Source organism: Carcharhinus amblyrhynchos, chromosome 5 (assembly GCF_965287045.1).
Source record: "Carcharhinus amblyrhynchos chromosome 5, sCarAmb.v2.hapA, whole genome shotgun sequence".
NCBI classification, from domain to species: domain Eukaryota; kingdom Metazoa; phylum Chordata; class Chondrichthyes; order Carcharhiniformes; family Carcharhinidae; genus Carcharhinus; species Carcharhinus amblyrhynchos.
The window spans coordinates 94,557,151-94,579,378 of record NC_137328.1 but is presented as its reverse complement, the minus strand read 5'-3'; the positions used below and the strand labels follow the sequence as shown (position 1 = coordinate 94,579,378).

General features: G+C 41.1%; 1 protein-coding gene across 1 annotated transcript in view; it reads left to right on the top strand.

The window, feature by feature from the left end:
* Positions 1 to 22,228, top strand: part of msh3 (mutS homolog 3 (E. coli)) — a 254,211-nt gene that overhangs the window by 224,733 nt on the left and 7,250 nt on the right. The window contains exon 23 of the mRNA XM_080189206.1: positions 12,759 to 12,933. Within this exon, the coding sequence (XP_080045332.1) occupies positions 12,759 to 12,933 (175 nt within the window). The remainder of the gene's footprint in view (positions 1 to 12,758; positions 12,934 to 22,228) is intronic.

The following is a 22,228-nucleotide window of genomic DNA, read 5'->3' as shown; positions in this document are numbered from 1 at the left end:
CTACAGATTGAAAATATGGTATCCTTAATTCTAATAACAGAACAACACCTTGAATTTATGTCGCATTTTTAATAAAGACCCCAAGATCCTTCATAGAGGTGTTGTAAGTCATCCCTTTTTGGGGTACTACCATTCTGTTTTGAGTAAAAAGGATAACTGAATGAAATTAAGTGAACTAATTAACATGGATAGCATGATTTGCTTTGTTGCTTTATATGTCAAAGTAATCATTTATAAGCTTGTTTTATTTGATTCTGCCCAGATTCATGGGGTTTGCTTGTTGGCAGTAACTGCCCACCTCCCAGTTGTAAATTGCGTAAGATTCTAGAGATTTAACCATATGGCAAGAAAGAACACTTTAACAATTGAATAGATTTCTCAGCACCCTGCTCAGACCAAGTTGTGAGGTGATAACATCAAAAACAGTTCTCAGCACCTCTCCATAAACATCACAGTCTTATCACCTCTCCTCTGCCTCTCGTAAAACATCTCTCTCTCCTCCTCGCTGCCCACATCTTTCTCTTTTCATCCGTCTTCACATCTCTCTCTGCGTTTCTCTGTCTCTCTGCCTCTGCCTGTCATTATCCAACATGGCTTTTCAAAACCCCTTTCTTGTACCTTACAAATTGGAAGCCTGCCTTTGCCAATTGTTGGAAAATAGCCAATTAGTTGATAACTTGTCAGTAATGAAATAAGGATTAGCCCATTGGTTTTTAGCTAATTACACATGTTGTTCTCATCTTTAAGACTTTCAAACTATATAGAACATAGGACATAACAGCGCAGAACAGGCCCTTCGGCCCACGATGTTGCGCCGACCAGCTTTTTAAAAAAAAACACTAACCCACTAATCTAAACCAATCCCATTTCGTCCATAAACCTATCCACAGATCTCTTAAACGCCCCCAAACTAGGCGCATTTACAACTGCAGCTGGCAGGGCATTCCAGTCCCTCACCACCCTCTGGGTAAAGAACCTACCCCTGACATCAGTCCTATAACTACCCCCCCTTAATTTAAAGCCGTGCCCCCTCGTGCTGGCTTTCTCCATCCTAGGAAAAAGGCTATCACTATCCACCCTGTCTAAACCTCTAATCATCTTATATCTCTTATCTTGCGGTAGAATTGAATGTCGAGCGATAATTGGCCAACATAGCTGTCTGTCAGTTGGTGTTCGGGTTCCTTAAGACAAGGGCCTATTCAGTTCTTCTAATCAAGGTTAACATTCATGTTATCTCCTTCTTCTGTGGCTTGAGAAACACACACTAATCCAATTCTTACAACGCTCAAAATCTGTATTAATAATCAAGTGTTAATAGGTTTATAATTATAAAAGTTATAAATATTTGTATTCTGCATTACATTTCCAGCTTTTCTGACATATCTATTAATGAATTACTTATTCTTTAATATTCTTTAATTATTCTCAATTAAGATTGTCTACTTACCTAATCTGGTTGGTTTCCAAAAATGCTTGGATGAGTTTTTATTATAATGGCTTCCATAAATTTCAGCAGAAAATGCTTAATAAAATATTAATTCAAACTACACAATGATAGTCACACTGGCTTTGAAATCACCAGCAGCATGAAGAAATAAGGTAAGATTCAGTATTTACTAGTTTATTCAGTCGTGTATAATTGTAAACTAAGTCAGCTTTGTGACTAATTGGCCTTGCCTCAGAACAGTGTTCATCATTTCCGCTTGTTATAAGATTGAAAGATTTATCTTGGCAGTAGCTGGTGGCACAGCAGTTAGCACTGCTGCCTCATAGCGCCAGGGACCTGAGTTCGATTCCTGGCTTGGGTGACAGTTTCTGTGATGTTTGCACATTCTCTCTGTGTCTGTGTGGGTTTTCTCCACTTTGTTTTTCTGGTTTCCTCCCACATTCTAAAGATGTGCAGGTTAGGTGGATTGGCTGTGTTAAATTTGCCCTTAGTGTCCCAAGATATATAGGTCAGGAAGATTAGCGGGGTAAATACGTTGGGTTACATGGTAAGCCAGGATAAGAGTCAGTGCAGACTTGATGGGCTGAATTGCTGACTTCTGCACTGTTGGGATGCTATGATGCTATTAATAATTATACCATTTTAAAGAGATTAGGTTACGCTTCATTTTCTGAAACTTGAGTGTTTTGTCATGGTTTGACCAAATTGTTCCATGAACAGTCTAGGTAGCATATGTTTGGAAACATCACTTAGATTACACATATTATCAGTCACAAAAGGTGGTTGTAGTGGCTTGTTTTTCAAACTGGAGGTCTGTGACCAGCGGTGTACCTCAGGGATTGGTGCTGGATCCGCTGTTATTTGTCATTTAATGATTTGGATAAGAATATGGCAGGCATGGTTAGTAACTTTGCAGATGACACCAAGACTGGTGGCATAGTGGACAGTTAAGAAAGTTATCTCGGATTGCAAAGGGATCCTGATCAATTAGGCCAGTGGGCTGATGAACGGCAGATGGGGTTTAATTTAGACAAATGCGAGGTGATGCATTTTGGTAAATTGAACCAAGGCAGGACTTACTCAGTTAATGGTAGGGCGCTGGAGAGAGTTACAGAACAAAGAGATCTAGGGGTACATGTTCATTGCTCCTTGAAAGTGGAGTCACAGGTGGACAGAGTGGTGAAGAAGGCATTCGGCATGCTTGGTTTCATCGGTCAGAACATTGAATACAGGAATTGGGACGTCTTTTTGAAGTTGTACAAGACATTGATAAGGCCACACTTGGAATACTGTGTGCAGTTCTGGTCACCCTATTATGCAAAGGATATTATTAAACTAGAAAGAGTGCAGAAAAGATTTACTAGGATGCTACTGGGACTTGATGGATTGAGTTATAAGGGGAGGCTGGATAGACTGGGACTTTTTTCTGTGGAGTGTAGGAGGCTGAGGAGTGATCTTACAGAAGTCTATAAAATAATGAGGGGCACAGATCAGCGTGATAGTCAATATCTTTTCCCAAAGATAGGGGAGTCTAAAACTAGAGGGCATAGGTTTGAGGTCAGAGGAGAGGGGCACAAAAGTGTCCGGAGAAGCAATTTTTCCACAGAGGGTGGCGAGTGTCTAGAACAACTCCAGACAATGTTGTTTTTTAAAAAGCCCTTAGAAAGCTATATGGGTATGATGGGTACAGAGGGATATGGGCGATTGGGGTTAGCTTAGGGGTTTAAAAAAAGGGCAGCATGGACAAGTTGGGCCGAAGGGCCTGTTTCCATGCTGTAAACCTCTGTGCCAGAACAGTGAGAGACTATGAAGTGTTCAAGCTAACTTGTTCCACAAGCTGGCCTGTACCTCTTAAGAGAGATGCAAGTTGCTGGAGCAAGTGCTGAATATAGAACATAGAATATTACAGTGCGGTACAGGCCCTCGATGTTGCGCCGACCTGTGAAACCAATCTAAAGCCCATCAAACCTACACTATTCCAATATCATCCATATGTTTATCCAATGACCGGTTAAATGCCCTTAATGTTGGCGCATCCACTAATGTTGCCAGCAGGGCATTCCATGCTCTTACTACTCTCTGAGTAAAGAACCTACCTCTGACATCTGTCCTATATTTATCACCCCTCAATTCAAAGCTATGTCCCCTCGTGTTAGCCATCTCCATCTGAGGAAAAAGGCTCTCGCTGTCCACCCTAACTAATCCTCTGATCATCTTATACGCCTCTATTAAGTCAAATCTTAACCTTCTCTCTAACGAAAACAGCCTCAAGTCCATCAGCCTTTCCTCATAAGACCTTCCCACCATACCAGGCAACATCCTGGTAAATCTCCTCTGCACCCTTTCCAATGCTTCCACATCCTTCCTATAATGTGGCAACCAGAACTGTACGCAATATTCCAAGTGCGGCTGCATGAGAGTTTTGTACAGCTGCAACATGACCTCATGGCTCCGAAACGCAATCCATCTATCAATAAAAGCTAACACACCATACACCTCCTTAACAACCCAATCAACCTGGGTGCCAACTTTCAGGGACCTATGCACATGGACACCAAGATCTCTCTGCTCATCCACACTATCAAGTAACTTACCATTAGCCCAGTACCCTGTATTCCTGTTACTCCTTCCAAAGTGAATCACTTCACACTTTTCTGCATTAAACTCCATTTGCCACCTCTCAGCCCAGCTCTACAGCTTATCTATGTCCCTGTGTAACCTGCAACATCCTTCCACACTGTCCACAACTCCACTGACTTTAGTGTCATCCGCAAATTTACTAACCCATCCTTCTACACCCTCATCCAGGTCATTTATAAAAATGACAAACAGCAGTGGCCCCAAAACAAATCCTTGCAGTACACCACTAGTAATTGAACTCCAGGATGAACATTTCCCATCAACCACCACCCTCCGTCTTCTTACAGCTAGCCAATTTCTGATCCAAACTGCTAAATCACCCTCAATCCCATGCCTCCGTATCTTCTGCGATAGCTTACCGTGGGGAACCTTATCAAATGCTTTACTGAAATCCATATACACCACATCAACTGCTTTACCCTCATCTGCCTCTTTGGTCACCTTCTCAAAAGAACTCAATAAAGTTTGTGAGGCACAGCGCACCCTTCACAAAACTGTGTTGACAATCCCTAATCAAATTATTCCTTTCTGGATGATTATAATCCTTTCCAAAACTTTGCTCACCACAGAAGTAAGGCTCACTGGTCTATAATTACCGGGGTTGTCTCTACTCACCTCTTGAACAAGGGTACAACATTTGCTATCCTCCTGTCTTCTGACACTATTCCGACTATGACTATGACACTATGACGACATAAAGATCAAAGCCAAAGGCACTGCAATCTCCTCCCTAGCCTCCCAGAGAATCCTAGGACTTTATCTATTTTCATACTTTCCAGAATTGCTAACACCTCCTCCTTATGAACCTCAATCCTGTCTCATCTAATAGCCTGTATTGCAGCATTCTCCTCAACAGCATTGTCTTTTCCCTTTATGAATACTGATGAAAAATATTCATTTTGCGCCTCTCCTATCTCTTAGGACTCCACGCACAACTTCCCACTACTGTCCTTGACTGGCCCTAATCTTACCCTAGTCATTCTTTTATTCCTGACATACCTATAGAAAGCTTTAGGACTTTCCTTGATCCTACCTGCCAAAGACTTCTCATGTCCCCTCCTGGCTCTTCTTAGCTCTCTCTTTAGGTCCTTCCTGGCTAACTTGTAACTCTCAAGCACCCTAACTGAGCCTTCACGTCTCATCTTGACATAAGTCTCCTTCTTCCTCTTCACAAGCGATTCAACTTCCTTAGTAAACCACAGTTCCCTCAGTCGACCGCTTCCTCCCTGCCTGACAGGTATATACTTATCAAGGACACACAGTAGCTGTTTCTTGAACAAGCTCCACGTTTCAATTGTGTCCATTCCCTGCAGTTTCCTTCCACATCCTTTGCATCCTAAATCTCGCCTAATCGCATCATAATTACCTTTTCCCCATCTATAACACTTGCCCTGCGGTATATACTTATCCCTTTCCATTGCTAAAGTAAACGTAACCGAATTGTGGTCACTATCACCAAAGTGTTCACTTCCCTCCAAATCTAGTTCTTGGCCTGGTTCATTACCTAGTACCAAATCCAATGTGGCCTCATCTCTTTTGGCCTATCTACGTACTGTGTCTGGAAGCCCTCCTGTACACATTGGACAAAAACTGACCCATCTAAAGTACTCAGACTATAGCTTTTCCAGTCAATATTTGTGTAGTTAAAATCCTCCATAACAACTACCTTTTTACTTTCGCTCCTATCCAGAATCATCTTTGCAATCCTTTCCTCTACATCTGTTGAACTTTACAGAGGCCTATAGAAAACTCCCAGCAGGGTGACCTCTCCTTTCCTGTTTCTAACCTCAGCCCATACTACCTCACTGAAGGTCACTATAAAAGTGAGTTTGACTCAGGACGGAGAACAAGTTCCCAAGATTTTCACCAGAGATCTGATTTGAGGAGAAGCAGAGATGTATCCTCTCCAGGATGACCTGGCCAAAAGAATTTCCAGACAAATTCTCAGAAAGCAGTGGGGCTAACTAGTATGGTGGTCAATGCCAGGATATAGCCCCAAGTCTCAGATACAGTGGCACATTGAAGTGTGATGCCTTCACAGGAGTGGTCAAGATCTGCCTGCTCTACATGCTTCCAGTAGACTCCCCCTGTGGCATCTTAACACTCCCCGAAATGATCCTTGACATGCTGCAGATGCCACTTGTTTAGCTACCTTAGCTTTTAGTTTTCAAAATAAGTCTGTTTTCCAAGAAGCCTGGTTTGTCTGACAATTTTCCCCACCCCTTGATGAAGCCCAGGTAGAGTATTGTGAAGAGTGCTTAAAAATTAATTTTATGCTCTTTGCCTGAATGCCATCAGCAATCCCTCACAAATAATGTGATTGATCTTAACTGTAGCCACAAGCTAGTAATGGCCCAAAAAGGCTAATGCCAAGGCCATTTACCACTATATTTACATAGGCAATTCTCGCATCCTCTTGATCGATGGTTAGAGTGTTTGCCTGTTTCGGTTAGGAATTCATGTTAACATGCAAATAATTGTCCTCTGGATACAGGATTTTTTTTTGTATTTTGAGATCCAGTAGCTCCCTTCACAACATTGTAAAGTGGGGAGGTGCATCGTTGGTTCTCGTGCAGAAGTTGCCCAATTTCCTGCCCTCCCCAGTGAGCGAACTCCATTGGAGCGCTGGTTTGCTGCACACATCTTCTCATGTGGATGCAGATGAGGCACAAACTTCTCCATGGCAACAGTGGGCAGGTGGCAGCTATGCTTTGCCCATTTTGCAACAAACATTAAAAGAGCCCCAATCCTTTTCAGCGCACTGGCACTTTCATGTAAGTAAGTTTTCACAGTAAATTATCTTCAGACAGAAGAAGTAGAACTGAAGTTATGCAAAAGGAATTCTGATTAAAAGAGAAAGATTGAAGGCAGTAAAATTGCTAGTGGCTTGCCTCATCTGGTATCAGGATAACTGGAACTATTAATTCTTTGCCGCCAACTTCTTTTGAGCCCTCAGAGCTTTAAAAAGACATCACAGTGCAGGAAGGCATTCATCTTCCCCCAGTCCTGACTTTTAAGGTAGTATTTAAATGCAGCTGGAATGCCTTGCCCGCAGGCATTCTCTTCGTAGTCCTCACTATGTGTGAAATGTAAAATTGCTTTCCATTTATTGATTGATGCAAAGTGTGGAAGGACAGCCTACAATGAACATTGTGTACTGAGATTATTTCAGGAAAATGGACTTGGTGCCTTGTATAACCATACTATGCTGTGCAAACATCAAGCATCGGAATGTTCTATAAATGATTGCACTTGGCCACAACCTCCCTGCTCCATGGAAGAGCTATTTGTGATCTCAAAGATAAAATGATACAATTTTCCTAAATTTTCTTTGATATAATTTTAGGAGATCTAAGTGCAAATTTCAGAAATGCCATTTAACTTGCATCTTCCATGAATGTCTGAAACATGATACATACTTGCTTACGGAAAGCAGCAGATTTGATTCTATTAATTAAATGAAGAAACCACAAATAACCAATAACACTGTGGCCGGAATGTAATCACCATTCACACTGGTGGCATTTTCCCATCCCGCTGCTGTTCACTGAGAGATTTGGTGGCTACCAAATTCTCTGACCTTGCAGTAACAGAAGCATGGCATGAACGGCAGGTAAGATCGTGCCCTGTACATTTGTACAGGCATTACAGAAAACTCGAATGTTGTTGCTGTCGTGCTGAAGTAGTTCTGGTTTCCAAACCGGTGTAGCATTAATTAAGGGGAGCAGACCGTAATGGATTTCTAATGCATTTGTACAAATTAATCCGTTAATCTGTGCAGTCACAATAATGAGAAAGGAGTGAAATGGTATCAAACTAATTTGCTGTAAATACATCCTTAGGGCACAAAATCTACTTGTTTCATGCCACAATTCAGGGATGGTCATCCAATATCAATAGCTTGTTGACTTAATTTTAAACCAGTAACAAAAGATTATGCTGCCCATCAAATAGTACACTTTTTTTTAATAATTGGCAGAAATTTCATTTTGTAATCATGTTCCCATTAATATTCATTGGATAAAATAGACTGAAAGATTGGTCACAGAAGTAGCTTTTAAGAAATGTCTTTAAACGGGGTAGTGAGATTTAGAGAAGGAATTCCAGAGCTTAGTGCCTAGACAGCTGAAGGCACAAAGGCAATGGAAATCAAGGATATAGAAGAAGCCAGAACTGGAGGATCACAGGTGTCCCGCAAGGTTAAAGGCAATATTTATTTTAATTTTTGTTGTTTGCGCTGTCAGTTTTTTAACTTTATTTTTGCGCTGCACAATATGTGGGGCACTTAGAACAGAACGAGGCAGTACCTTCAAGCTGTTGTGTGGCTGTACAGTTTAGTGGGAAAACTGGTTGCTTCCATGAGGCCGAAAGGCATCTTCTGCACTGTAGTATTCTGGTTGTAAGACCAGAGGTTGTTTCAGATATTGGGGAGCATAAGACCATGGGGGACTTGCTGAATTGGGAACCAGTGAAGGTTAAATGATCTATTAATCTATTTGCATTAGTAACAGTTTCAGAAACTCCCATCTTCCAATTGTTTAATCTCCTTGTAGCCCAGACAACTCTTCATTCCATTTAATTTGTGATGTAACTGATTAGAGTCAAAAAAGGGAATCTCCTTGTGGAAATAGAGGGGGTAAATGTTTCAGCAGAAGTGGAGACTGGAGATGTCTAGTTTGAAAATAAATAGAAAGAGTACCATAAGTATGAGCGTCACAAAAACTGTGGTAGTTTTAAGAGATTTGTATTGCATTGATAAGTAATAGAAATAAGGGCTACTTTTAAGTGGGCTTAATGTAGTGTTTCTGTTAAGGAAGAGTGAAGCTATAGTTAGATTCATGCTAGAAAAAGGTGTTTGTATGTGCAAGGGTTTTGCTTTCAATTCAACTGTGCTTTTATTGTGCTTTGGTTGTGGTGTGAAAAGTAAATAAAAATTTTGAGAAGTAAAAGTCATTGCTTAGCAACTGGGGACATCGTTAAAGTAGGAAGGCTTTTCAGGTTTAGTTTTTAGATGGATATATTGCAGTTGAAGATGGGAAGCTGGGGAGTGAACACCTTTTGATTCTGCCAGGAGAAAAGCTGGGCAGCTGCAAAAAGGCAGCCTTCTTAAAGAACCATATAAAGTCCAGGTAACTAGGGAATTGGGACTGAAGGAATGACTTGGGAAGACAGAAGTTAAGGGAACAGAGACCAAGAAGTTGAACAAGGCACTGTTCAAGAGAATTCAAGGGAAAAGCAGATAAAGGGCCCGATTTTATCATTGTGTCATGTCTGTTTTCAGGCGTGAAAACTTGATAAAGTCAGGTGTGAGGCGATTAGCGCAATGTGCATCTGCAAAATGCCCACTTTACCAAGACCCAAAAATGGCTGTGATCCGAACTGCACCCAAAAGGGGTGCAATGGCAATTTAAATGCATTTGCATGTATTTAAATTGAATTAATGGACTCCCTGCCCAACTTTGCCAGCACTTCCCCCTTTACCACTGCGTTTGCATGTCCAGACTCGGTGCGAAACAGACATGCTCGGCAAAAGTCTGTTTTGGGTGCTCCAGTTTCTGAAGAGGCAAGTTCGGAGTTTCCAATGGTTCTCTGACTCAGATTGATGGTGGGGCTGGGAATGGAAGGAGGTGAATCAGATCATTCTCTGGTGAGGGGGGGAGGAGGGAGGCCAGATCATTCTCTGGTGGGAGTGAGCGGGGGGGTTGGGGGGAGCCTAATTGTTCTCTGGTTGGGAGGGGGGGGGGGGGAGGGAGGCCAGACCGTCCCCTGCTGCCACTCTGCAGGTATGGGGAAAGGAGGGGTGGAAGGTTGCAGTCAGTTTAAGTAGCTGAGGAGAGGGAGGGGGAACTAGGGGCGTGGATAAGGGGGACAGTTACGTTGTGGGGGTGGGGCAATGTCTGTGGGGGCCATTGCTCCCAGGCCCTTTATCTGCTTTTTGCGACCCAGAAGTGATGTGACGGGCACGTTTTTCAAATTTCTTTTTTCACTGTGCATGCGCAGTTCAAAGCTTCGATTGGAGCAGCAGCACTTCAGGCGCGATAGGCCCTGCCCACAGCGTGATTCAGACCCACGATCTTTATTTCAGGCTAAGCGCGTATGGGGGTGCCTGAGAAGTTTTGCAAGTTGGATCTGAATTGCACCCAGATTCAGCACTTAGAATGAAAATGGTAAAATCGGGTCCAAAGTTTTCTGATTTGAAGAAGTAGCTGCAGTAACCAGATTTATAGTGGAAAAGCAGACTTCGGAGGTAAATCAAAAGTTTGGTGCCATCTTAATACAGTCTGGGAATAGTTAAAGTAATTACGAAGAATTAAGACAAAGGAAATCCTGAAGGGAGAGGTGTAAACCTGGAAGCGAATCAATTATGGCAGCAGCTGAGGGAAAGCATTGGTTAAAAGAAGATTTGAAAGTGTGTATTTTTGAAAGTGAAATTTGAAATCACTCATCATGTGGAAGCTGAGACAAGGTGGCTCACGGTATAAGAATCATCTGGGGGAGGTTCGAGGAAAAATCCACAGAAATTCACTTGGGTTCGGAGTGGAGTGTGTCTGACCACAGCCAGCCTGTGTGTTTAAAGGGACTGTGTGTTATGAGACCATTATAGCCAAAGATATACTTTGTAACCTGTGTTAACCTTGATATCTGTGTATAGTAGTGAAGGTCAGGGGAAAGTAAAGGAGTCAAGTATCATAATCAACTGTTGCATGTTTAACAATTTATTTTTCCTTATTATTAAAACTAATTAGTGGTCCTGTGCCTCAATTTTTCCATGTTTTCTAAAAGAAAGGTAAAAGTTACAGTATTTTGAACCAGGATTCCATGCTGGAATCCACCAGTCTTAACGTCAACTGAGATTATAACAAAAGTGGAGGCTATGCTGGAATTTCAAAACATGGAGAAACAGTTATTTTTTGGATGCTGGTTAGTAATAGTTTACTGGGGGTTTTGAAATCATAGAATCCCACAGTGCAGAAGGAGGCCATTCAGCCCATCAAGTTTGTACTGAATACAATCCCACTGAGGCCCCAACCCCACAACCCACGCATTTATCCTAGCTAGTCCCCTTGACACTAAGGGGCAATTTGGCATGGCCAATCCACCTAACTTGCACATCTTCGGACAGTGGGAAGAAACCGGAGCACCCGGAGGAAGGTCATGCAGATGTGGGGAGAATGTGCAAACTTCACACAGTCAGTGACCCAAGCTGGCAATCAAATGCGGGTCCCTGCCACCGTGAGGCAGCAGTGCTAACTATTCTGCCTTCCGTGTAGAATGGGGTTGGGAATTGCTAAGACTTCCCTCAAGATGTAAGATTTAACTCTGACCCGTTTACATAAAGTAAGCAAGAGTCATTTAAATGAATTGGAAGATAAACTGGGATGGGATGGGGGCAGGAGGGATGATCCTTGTTCCTTTAAGGGATGGAAGCCCCAAGTGCAGACAGTTACCTACCTGATGTCCATCAAATGCAGCCGGGGCTTCCATGACCAGCTGAGGCAGGGCTGCCCATGACATTCTGGCAGTTGGATCAAACTAGCGTTACCCCGTAAAACCCCAACCTTTGATTCTGACCAGCTCTGAATTCAACCATGAGGCACGAAATAAGGATAACTGAAATGTGTTGAGGAGGAAAAAACAAATTTATCCAACCTTTTTGTCACAGGAAGGTGCCTCATTGTTTTGAAAGAAGTATCCTCTTTACAGTTATTTGTTCAGTTCAGTTCAGTGAACATTGTTAGGTTCAAAATATAAAATGCTGTGGAAAAAGTGAACGTTTCAAAATAATCCAAAAAAGTGAGACATTTAAATTAATGAAAAGCAAATTTAAAATTAAAATAGGGAGAGCTTTTTTAATTGAATAATGAATTTTGGAATCAATCTATTGGATGGAAAAGAGAAGTAAAAATATTAGGGATATGATATAATCAAAGGGTAAAGGTATAGGAGAGATGAGTTTGTGGGGTGAATGGTCCTTCTTCATGAGCTGGTGTCAATTCAAGGAAACAAACTGAAAATTCCTACATTTTTGACGACAGTCTTGTCTTCTGAGTTTGCCTGCACCTTAAACGATGTCGACAAGCATATTGAGGCAACATACTGGCGAAGAATTTATGCCTGGTCTAGTCAGACTAGTATGTGTTGGCAGTAATGTGTGTTTAATGATGCTACTTCCTGGTCTGTTTAAGTCAAAAGTTTCTTTCCAATTACATGACAGTTTTAATTTTGCTCCCCTGTCACCTGTTTATAAATCTAGTCAGTATGATAAATGTAACTGTTAAATTGTGTTTGGTAATTAAATAGACCCACTGTGCAGGTAACGTGTCACATTGCGCAAAAAAGAAATTCGCATAAACAAATCCCATGAAGAAACTCGAGAACGAGGGTCATTCAGATTGTACAATGTGTCTGAACATATTGTAAGTGGAAATGTTTATAAACTTAACCAGACAAGGTCTGCATAAGTAGTGTCAGTGGCCCCAGGGGTTGGGGGGGCGGGGGGGTAGCGTGTGGGGGAGAGGGTGGATTGGACCTTTTTATTCTGCACTTTGTACGTGATGTATGTTTACATTTTCTGACAGAATAAGAACTGTTCATCCTTTAATGCCAGCCATCTGCTTTAATTGTTGGCCCAGTAGAGGATTAATTGACACTTGCCCTTTTAATCCTCTAGAATCTTTGGAGGAACTGCAACCTGAATTGATCACTTTCCTCTATCAGCTGACGGAGGGAGCAGCCGATCGCAGCTATGGCCTGAATGTTGCCAAGCTAGCAAGTATCCCAGAGGAAGTGCTGAAGAAAGCCGCTCAGAAATCCAAGGAGTTGGAAGGCTTGATGGACGCTAAGAGGTACGATAAACTTGAAGCGAAGAAAGTTGAAGATGGCTTGCAGAAATCCACAAAGCGGTTTTTGCAGATTATTTTAAATCTTTACTTTTTAATTGTCATGCACAATGCTCCCAAATTACATGCACCCATATCCATTTGACAAACTTACAAATTTTCAGCACTTGAGTTTAGTTAATGTTGGAATGTGTGGCCATTTCTGACGTCTTTCCTGATTATTCTCTCACAAGTGTTTAGTGATTGGGATTTTACATCGGTTTACCATTAAACCACCGTTCAGCCAGCATTATGCTGACGATAAGTAAACGTATCTGATTTTTGTTACACTAAATAGTTTGAACTTAATTTGTTTCAATAGATATTTGGCTGGGCTAGAATGATAGCTGATATAATTGCTTTTACATTTACAGCTGTCCATTTATGTCTGTTTCCCTCCAAATCCCATTTAAAGTTTATTTATTAGTATCACAAGTAGGCTTACATTAACACTGCTTGAAGTTACTGTGAAAATCCCCTAGTCACCACACTCCAGTGCCTGTTCGGGTACACTGAGGGAGATTTTAGCATGGCCAATGCATCTAACCAGCATGTCTTTTAGAATGTGGGAGGAAACCGGAGCATCCAGAGGAAACCCACATGGACATGGGGAGAATGTGCAGACTCCGCACAGAGAGTGACGCAAGCCGGGAATCGAACCCGGGTTCCTGGTGCTGTGAGGCAGCAGTGCTAACCACTGTGCTGTCTGTAATCAATTCTGCTTCCACTATAGTTTTTCATTGGATATTACAAGTCCCAACAATGTCTTGCAGTAAATAATACTCCTTCTCTCACCCTCCTTTTTAGTATTCATAAATTTTTGCCTCCTAGTTATTAAATCTCCAACTAAAGGAAGTTGTTTCTCCAAACTAACCTTGAAACAAAATACTTCATAATTTGATCTATTGATCTGCTATTAACCACTCAGAGTTTTTGTAGTCTCTCCTTCTAATTGAACTTCTGGGCCTGGAGTCTCCGTTTTGATGGCAATTGGTTTGTGTCTCAGATTGCTCAAAATCAGCTTAACCAGCGCAGAAGATTGCAGAAGTTTCAAGCAATGATTGCATACTGTGCTACTTGAGTTTGTCATCTTTTGCACTCGGTTTACAAAAGATTGTGCTGGATGCAGGGCCTGTCCACAAAACTGGTCATGCCACCAGAGTGAATTAATCCCCATAAGAAGTTCTCACTCATTCGTTGGCTTTTGAAGAGGATCTAAAAATTAAGGTGGTCCTTTTGGCCACATGAGCACTAATATTTGGCATTTTGAGGCGTTACAGTGTACACTTTTCTAATTTATTAAGAAACTGGCTCCTGTGTCTCAACGTTGTCAGAAAATGGTCCTGTAATTTTTAAAAAAGTTATTTTCATTTATTTAAAACCAGATAACTCGCCAACGGTAATTGAAAAAGCTAATTTTTGTGATAAGCCCATTTTTGAGCTGTGTTAATCAAACCTTATTAAGTTGTCATTCTTCCATACAAGGAAGAATTTACATTTCAAAAACATGATATTCCACAACACTGCCCACTTGCACTGGCACAGGACAGATTGTGCATTGGCAATATGTAAATGAATTTGAACAGAATCTCAGGGAAAAAGAAACCTGTCTGAAAACCAGCACAGTTTTAGATTCTCTTTGTCAATTGTATGCAAAGCAGAAAATCAAGTATCAGATATTTTTAATCCAAATCAGCATTCGTCTATGCAGAGAAAGGACTAAGCTTGTAGTCAACACTGATCTATGATTTTGCATTATCTCAAATTATTCTACGTTCTTGGCAGTCAGCTACTGGACATATTTAAGTCAAACATTTGCACAGTAATTATTGCTATTCTGATAATATTCACATGGACTAATTTATAATCATGGGTAGAATTCTCAAAAAAAAGACTCAGTGTCATCTCCGGAGGGAAAAGCAGTGAGAATTCAATTGGATGGGTCAGTGCAATCCATCACAGTTCACCCACACTTAATCATTTTCTTGCAGCTTGGGAAGATTCCTGCCAGAAAATGGATATGTGGGATCTGAAGGCACCAGAAGGATAGATTTCTCATAGACCCCTTTTTAAAGAGTGCCCCAATCTCAGAATAAAGTTGAAGGTCCCCCTCCCTTTCCCACAAACATTACAACCCCTTGCAGACAGCACCCCACACCCCTCTGCCCACATGAGCATCTGGGTGGCCTGGCCCCTGCCACCATCCATCCATCCATCATCTCAGACATCAAGACCACAGTCCCATCACTGGCATCGACCCCCCCCCACCCAGGTTGGCAATACCAGGGTGCTGGGGGCAGTGTTATGCCATGTCCTTGACAACCCAGGGGCTACAATGTCCTCCATGCTCTCCCTGATATGTCCACCTTGCCTGGTATCGGTTTGTGGTTCTATAATTTGGCAATATTGGTCACTAAATTAGCAATTTCACCAAAGATACAGCAGACTGCTTGGGATAAGAAATGGAAGAATGTTTCGCTAATAACCAGACATTTTGGACTAAGGTGCATAATCTGAAGGATAACCTCCACTTCTCATACTTTGATGGATTTTGAGACATGCTTGCTCATTTTTGCTGACATTTCACACAGGCACATAGGGTAAATATGTGGGCTTACGGGGATAGGGTGGGATTGTTGTCAGTGCAGGCTTGATAGGCCATATGTGCTGTGGGAGTCTATATCCCCATTGTTGACAGATCTGAGTTAATGGTGCTTTGGCTCGTGTGTATTAAAGTGGCTGAGTTGTGATGGTCTTTTGAAACTGTTCCAAACCTTGTGATCAAAAAAGTATTCCATCTGCCCTGTGGCATGAGTAAATCAAGCAATCATAATACAGATTTTGAATTCCAGAATCCTCTATATTGTTGCTGGACGTTAAGCGATAATTAATGCTCATCAGCCTTTTTTTTTAAATGGAAGTGCCAGTCTAATGGGTTGTGTATGTTGCTACAAAATATTACCTCAGTGCTGAGGTAACTGAGTGGCGGTGTTGATGGCTCCCTGTTCTGCTGCCTCCAAGGTGCCGCCAGCCTCCTGACGTGCTGGGTGTGGGTGCCTGTTCAACAATGGGAATATCCTGGTGGCGTCTCCATGTGCATATTCATTTCCAGTTAAACTGCAGCACAAAATTATGATAGCTGCCTAACAGCAAAAGCATCTTTTTAACGTGGTTTTTAATTAGCTCTTCATGCAATGCCACTCAACTTCACCAGCCCAGAAAAGGAATGTTTAAACAGTGCTGTCTCCTACATGCTGAGAGTAAAATCATGTTAGAAATGTTTTTAGTTTAAAATGTACATTTTAATTTCACTTTCACATCCCTCGTTCTTTATCGTCTCTCATTCTGATTTTTTCTCTCTCAATTGCTCCTTCCATGCCTGATTAGACTTTAATTCAGTCTCCAATTCCGTCATTGTTGTTTCTTTTCACAATGCTTAGATTTCATTAGCTAAGGAGATGGATTGTTGGTCTCACTATTCTCCTAAGTTCTTGAGTGCCCCATTGCCCCAGTTTATTAGCTTGCACTTCTGCAAGTTAGAGGGCAAAATAATTTTGATCTGAGAGGGTGATTTGATTTGATTACTGTTGCATGTATTAGTATACACAGGAAAGTATTGTTCCTTGCGCACTATACAAACAAAACATACTGTTCATAGAGTTGGAAAGGAGAGAGCGCAGAATGTAGCGTTAAAGTCATAGCTGGGGTAAAGAGAAAGATCAACTTAATGTGAGGTAGGCCCATTCAAAAGTCTGATGGCAGCAGAGAAGAAGCTGTTCTTGAGTCGGCTGGTATATATATCTTCAGTCTTTTCTATCTTTTAGTGAGGGTAAAAGTCTAACTAATGAGGCATTTTGCCAGATGTCCCACTCCAGAAAACGGGCCAGTGTGATCTTATCAAATCTGCTTGATAGATTAATAGTAACTGAAGGTGTCTTGTCTGTATCATTGTGAAGATCCGGCCTTCTCAACCTTACCCCTCGGCTGAGGTATGGTGATCCTCAGGTTAAAAGATCTCCCGTCAGCTCTCCCCCTCAAAGGGGAGGGCAGTCTATGGTCATCTGCAACTTATCCTTTTCCCAGTTGTATCATGATGATAGTTAAGATAATATTTACCCGAAGGCCTAGTAAATTCAGAAAACACCATCGTTTTCTGTAATTAATATTTCATGTGAATGTCTGCTAGATTGTGAAGCCCGATTATCCACATATGTTTAATTAGAAGCTAAATTTTCAGTGTTCCTCCTAATGGCAATTAATATACAATGTTGAAGTTGCATCATGTTTCTGCTCTTGTGTAATAATGGCCCCTCATGTTAGGCATGAATGCGATTCTGTACGGAAGAGTTATTCAGTGGCTCACAGTTTGGAAGAATATCCTGTTAGTATTGACAGCGTTCAGTAAGTTTAAGGATGTTTCAGATATATGTGGCGATTAGGCCCCTGCAGTTATTATTTAATGCAGTTTGAATAAATTGATTAAATGTTGCATTGGCAAAATGTGTAAATATGCTTCTGTTTCCAGCGTAGGAATTTAGTTAATCTATTTTTGTTCGAGGGTCTCTTATTTATATGAAAAATCACAACTGTACCATCCAAATGAGGCCAAAAGGTCTTCACCGCTAAAGCTGCTCAAACGCAGCTCTTACTGAAAAAATAACATTCCCTTTACATTACATAACCCATTATTGCACACACTCTAACACTGCCAGTTCTCTCTAATGAACAATTGTTACACATCATAGTAAGTAGTCGCTTTAGAAATTGAATGCACTCTCACTGTGATTCTTTCACGCTGGCATCATTGAGCATCTTCTAGCTGAGTACTATTCTACAAACAACAGTCCATGGAAACAAAAAAGGGACGGGGAAACAAAAAAGGGACGGTAAATCAAAAACCTGATGTTAATACAGGCTCACAACAAAGCAAAAGTTGTATAAGCAGAGCACTCAATAGCAGGCTGTATGGACAGATTGTTCTGCTCATGAAAGTACCACAGTCTGTTTGACACTTATGAATTATTCAGTACCCCTCACCCAAAGGGTCAAATTTGCATTCAACATGTCTAAGGTTTTCGGACTGAGCAAGAACAGACAGCTCATTCTCAGTTGGTTAGTGATCTGGACTGGTTTTCTTCATCTTGAAAGGAGGGATCAGCTACATCCTGCAACTCCATGCGTTTTTTTAAAGACATGGATCTGGTGAACTAGTTGGACTTTATTTCTTCCTTACTGCTGAAGAATCACCACCAAAACCTTGGTGGGAAAGACAGCATGCTGTATACCTCTGAGAATTTTTCCCATGCTTTCAAGATATCCTACAGAATCTGCTTGTAGTGATGTTGATATAAAGATAAAAGGTTGGTTACTGTCCCACACTATTGTTAATACAAAAACAGACAGCTTGCAGGTTTTATTCCTTCTACTTTGGAGTTCCCAAATTGAGAGGAGGTCATATCATTCGTAAAGATGAAATTTGAATCCCACAAGAATCAGATGTCTAGTGTGAATCAGATTCTCTGTAACTAACCAGGTTTTATGGCTGTGCTCACAAGGCTACTAGGAATTTCTTACACTTTCAAGTGGAAAGTTCATACTCCAGCCAAACATTCCCAAGATATTGATGAGAATTGTATTGTGGATTTGAAAAGGTTTCATATTACTCAGAATGGCGAGTCACACGTAAGTTGATCAATACAGTGGGTTTCAAGCTTGTTTAGATGTCACCCTATAAACACTGAGGTGAACCTATAGAAGTCACCTGTACTACACCACTCTCCAGTCTCCCTGTTATTTTGTTGGGAGTTGATACAAAAATGCTCTCCTTTGAATCTAAGGATGACAACAGGAGCAACCTCTGTTCCACCCTAGGTTGAGTGATGAGCTCACCTTTCTGTGACAAGGGATGAAAATCAATATTCACCAAAAAAAAGTTATTTTCTGAGAGATACGCTGTATTCAAAATGCATAGATCAGTCATGCAGTGTGATATGCTGCTGTCATTGACAGCTGCTAAGTAATAATCTGCTGGAAAGTATTAAAGGTATTAAACTCTCGGTAAACTGCATCAGTGCTTTTGGACAAAACAACATTTTAAAATGAAGCAGTTTTGTAATTTGTTTCGTACCAACTAAAGAAGTTGGTTTATTGATGATCATGATGGAAGTAAATAACGCTTCACAGTCGTAGCTCACTGAGTATTCTCAATTTGATCCCCTAGGAATTCTTGGCATTTTTTTCCAAACATGTCCTATCTTATTTAAATTTGCCGTGTCTGAAAATAATTTGAATTTGCATTTCTTTGGCCACAAACTGTATCCATCTACAAGTAGCTGATTATGTATTTGACGGCAAGGTAAGAGATGTGAGAGTGAAGTGTACAATAATATTGCAAACACTTCACTTCATTTTGCCATGATGTGAGTCCTAACATGAAACGTTTCTGATAACATGTTCTTAGCTACAGAACCTGTTTAAGGCAACTATCGAATATATTAAACCACCCTGAGTGTATTCCCACCTTCCAAGTGATCCGCATTGACGTTATTACATAAACTGGAAGACTGGGTGACTGCCAACTCTGTAAAACATGTATTGTCCTTGCAAGTGTCAACACATGATGTTAAAATATAAAATATTCATTTTGTTTTAAACTGTTCACCCACGCAGCTAAAGTCAGTTGAGTTCATTAATTGCTGCTTCATATGATTGAGGGCTGCATCCTCAAAAAGGTGAGAATATGAATTTGCAGAAATACTAGCTGTATACCAGAATACTAGCTCCATTCCTTATTGAGTAGATGGATGTTGAAGTTCCATCAACCGAATGGTGGAAAGCAGTTTTACCCACGATCTAGTGAATTTTCTAAATCATCAAAGATTTGATTTGTTGAGAGATCCAGTTTCTTATTCTGGCACAATTTTCTCTCATAATCCATTTCCAAATGGAGGCTTAACAGAATGACAATTTTCAAGATTCCTCTTTTGGGTGGTAGCCAAGACATTAGCAACAGAAGTACTGGATGCCAAATAATCTTTGATTGCGGTATGTTTGGATATAAGGATATAACCAATATATAGTGTCATGGAGCAATCCACCAAGGAAATCAGCTGGTGGAAAAACTCTCCCGTGTATGTATGAATATAATCTGATTGAATAAACTATTGTCATAGAATAAACCTCCATTATTTAACAGTGTTGTTTCTATCGATTCCCTATCATATTTCCTAACTAAAATCAAACAAAGCCATAGATTAAACCCTTCACGCACAATTGTAGTTAAGCATCAGTGAAATAGTCTCCTCACGTATTTAGGAACTAACTTTGTGCTACTAGCTCCCACAAGCAATCCCCTTTTACTTTCAATTGGCTTAATTTCTGCCAGTTGAAGAATTGCCAGACATTAGAGCCATTTCCGGGCCCAAGCCCCCCCCCGCTTCACTATCGCATCTACCAGATTAACTTTACAGGAGGTGGGCAATTAGTAGGCTGCCTCCATGTTTGCCGCTCAATTAGGAAGGACAGGTGGCACATAGGTGGGAGGGGCCAAAGGGATTGCTAACCAGCAGCCCCACTGGGAAAGGTGAGCACGATTCATGAGAAAAAGGAGCAGAAGTGGCCCATCTGGTTAGAGAGGAGGAATCGGAGAGTCCAAGTTAAGACACTTTCTCAAAGTGTTTGGGAGTAGGGAGTGATGTCCTGTGGAGTTTTGTCTTGTGATGATGTCTGTTGAGTGTGTTTGGATAATAAGGTGCAAGGGAGTGGTGTCCAAATTAGCAGACAAGCAACCCTAACACAGACAGCATAGTAAATAACCAAAGCAGATGGCATTTGTTGTCAGTAAATGACGTGATGCATTCTGTTTTTAAAAGAGTTAAATAAAAATATACTCGTCATACTTTGAATAGGGAGAGCTGAGTAATATGAAGGAGCAAAGGGATTTGGGAATTTAAGCTCGTAAAGACATACCTTGGGTGGATGGGGCCATAAAAGGTACTGGATTTTATGGCAAGGGATATAAAATATAATGGCAAGTCTACAAAACCTTACTAAGACCACAATTCGAATACTTTGTGCAGTTTTGTGCTCTGTTCAACAAGAAAGATGTTGAACCTGTAGAGAGGGTGCAATGTAGATTCATTAGGCAATTGTCCATTTTGAGGAACTCTAAGGACTCCAAGTACCCTGGACATGCTTCCAAAAAGTCTGAGGTCACGTACCAACCGACTTAAGAACAGCTTCTTCCCTGCGGCTGTCAGACTTTTGAATGGACCTACCTTGCATTAAGTTGATCTTTTGCTACATCCTAGCTATGATTGTAATGCTATATTCTGCACTCTCTCATTTCCTTCTCTATGAACAGTATGCTTTGTGTAGTGTACTTTTCACTGTATACTAATACATGCAACAATAATCAAATAAAAAAACCTCTCAATGTAAATTAAAACTTGATTAAATTGGGGATGTTTTATGGTGATTTGACAACAGTGGTGTGTGGCATGTTGAAAACAGACTGGATTAGTTGAGGGTTAAGGAAAACATGGCTATAGAATTAAATGCAAGAGCTTTAGGGCAAATGGCAGAAGAATATTTTTAACACGTAACTTCCCATTTTTATTTGCCATTGGTCCTCCTTGCCAGTTCGTACAGATCCATTTGATTTTGCTTGTTTTCTACTGTTGGATTTCCTCCCCACCACCTCAGTTTGGTGTCATTTGCTAACTTGGATAGCTTTGTTTTTGGCCCCAACACCTTGTAAACATTAACAGCCTCGACAATGACACCAGTGGCACTCTGCTGGTAATTGCCTGATGAAACAGCTCTTTTCGTAGCCACAATTTGCTTTCTTTGGTACAGCTAAATTTCAGTTCAACTTGAAAGATTATCTCCAGTTTCATCTTGCAGAGCAATTATAGGACAGCGCTCCCTACCCCCACCTTATACAGGTAGTTCCATTTTGCCACTCAACAACCAAGGGGAGAAAAAGCACCCTGTGGTGCACCCATTTTGAACTTTTGTGCCATTAAATTCTTTCTGGTGGGCAAAGTGTTTTGTGTCCTTCATATTTGGCAACTCACCCTCATCAGCCACCAGTTTCAATGTAGCTGGCAGGAGAACTCCTTTATGTAGCTGCTGCAGGACATCACCTCCAGTTTTCTGTGCCAGTTTCCAGCAGAAAGTCTGACAACACCAGGTTTTAGTCCAACCGATTTATTTGATAATAGACTCACAAGCTTTCGGGTTAGTCCCTTCGTCAGGTGAA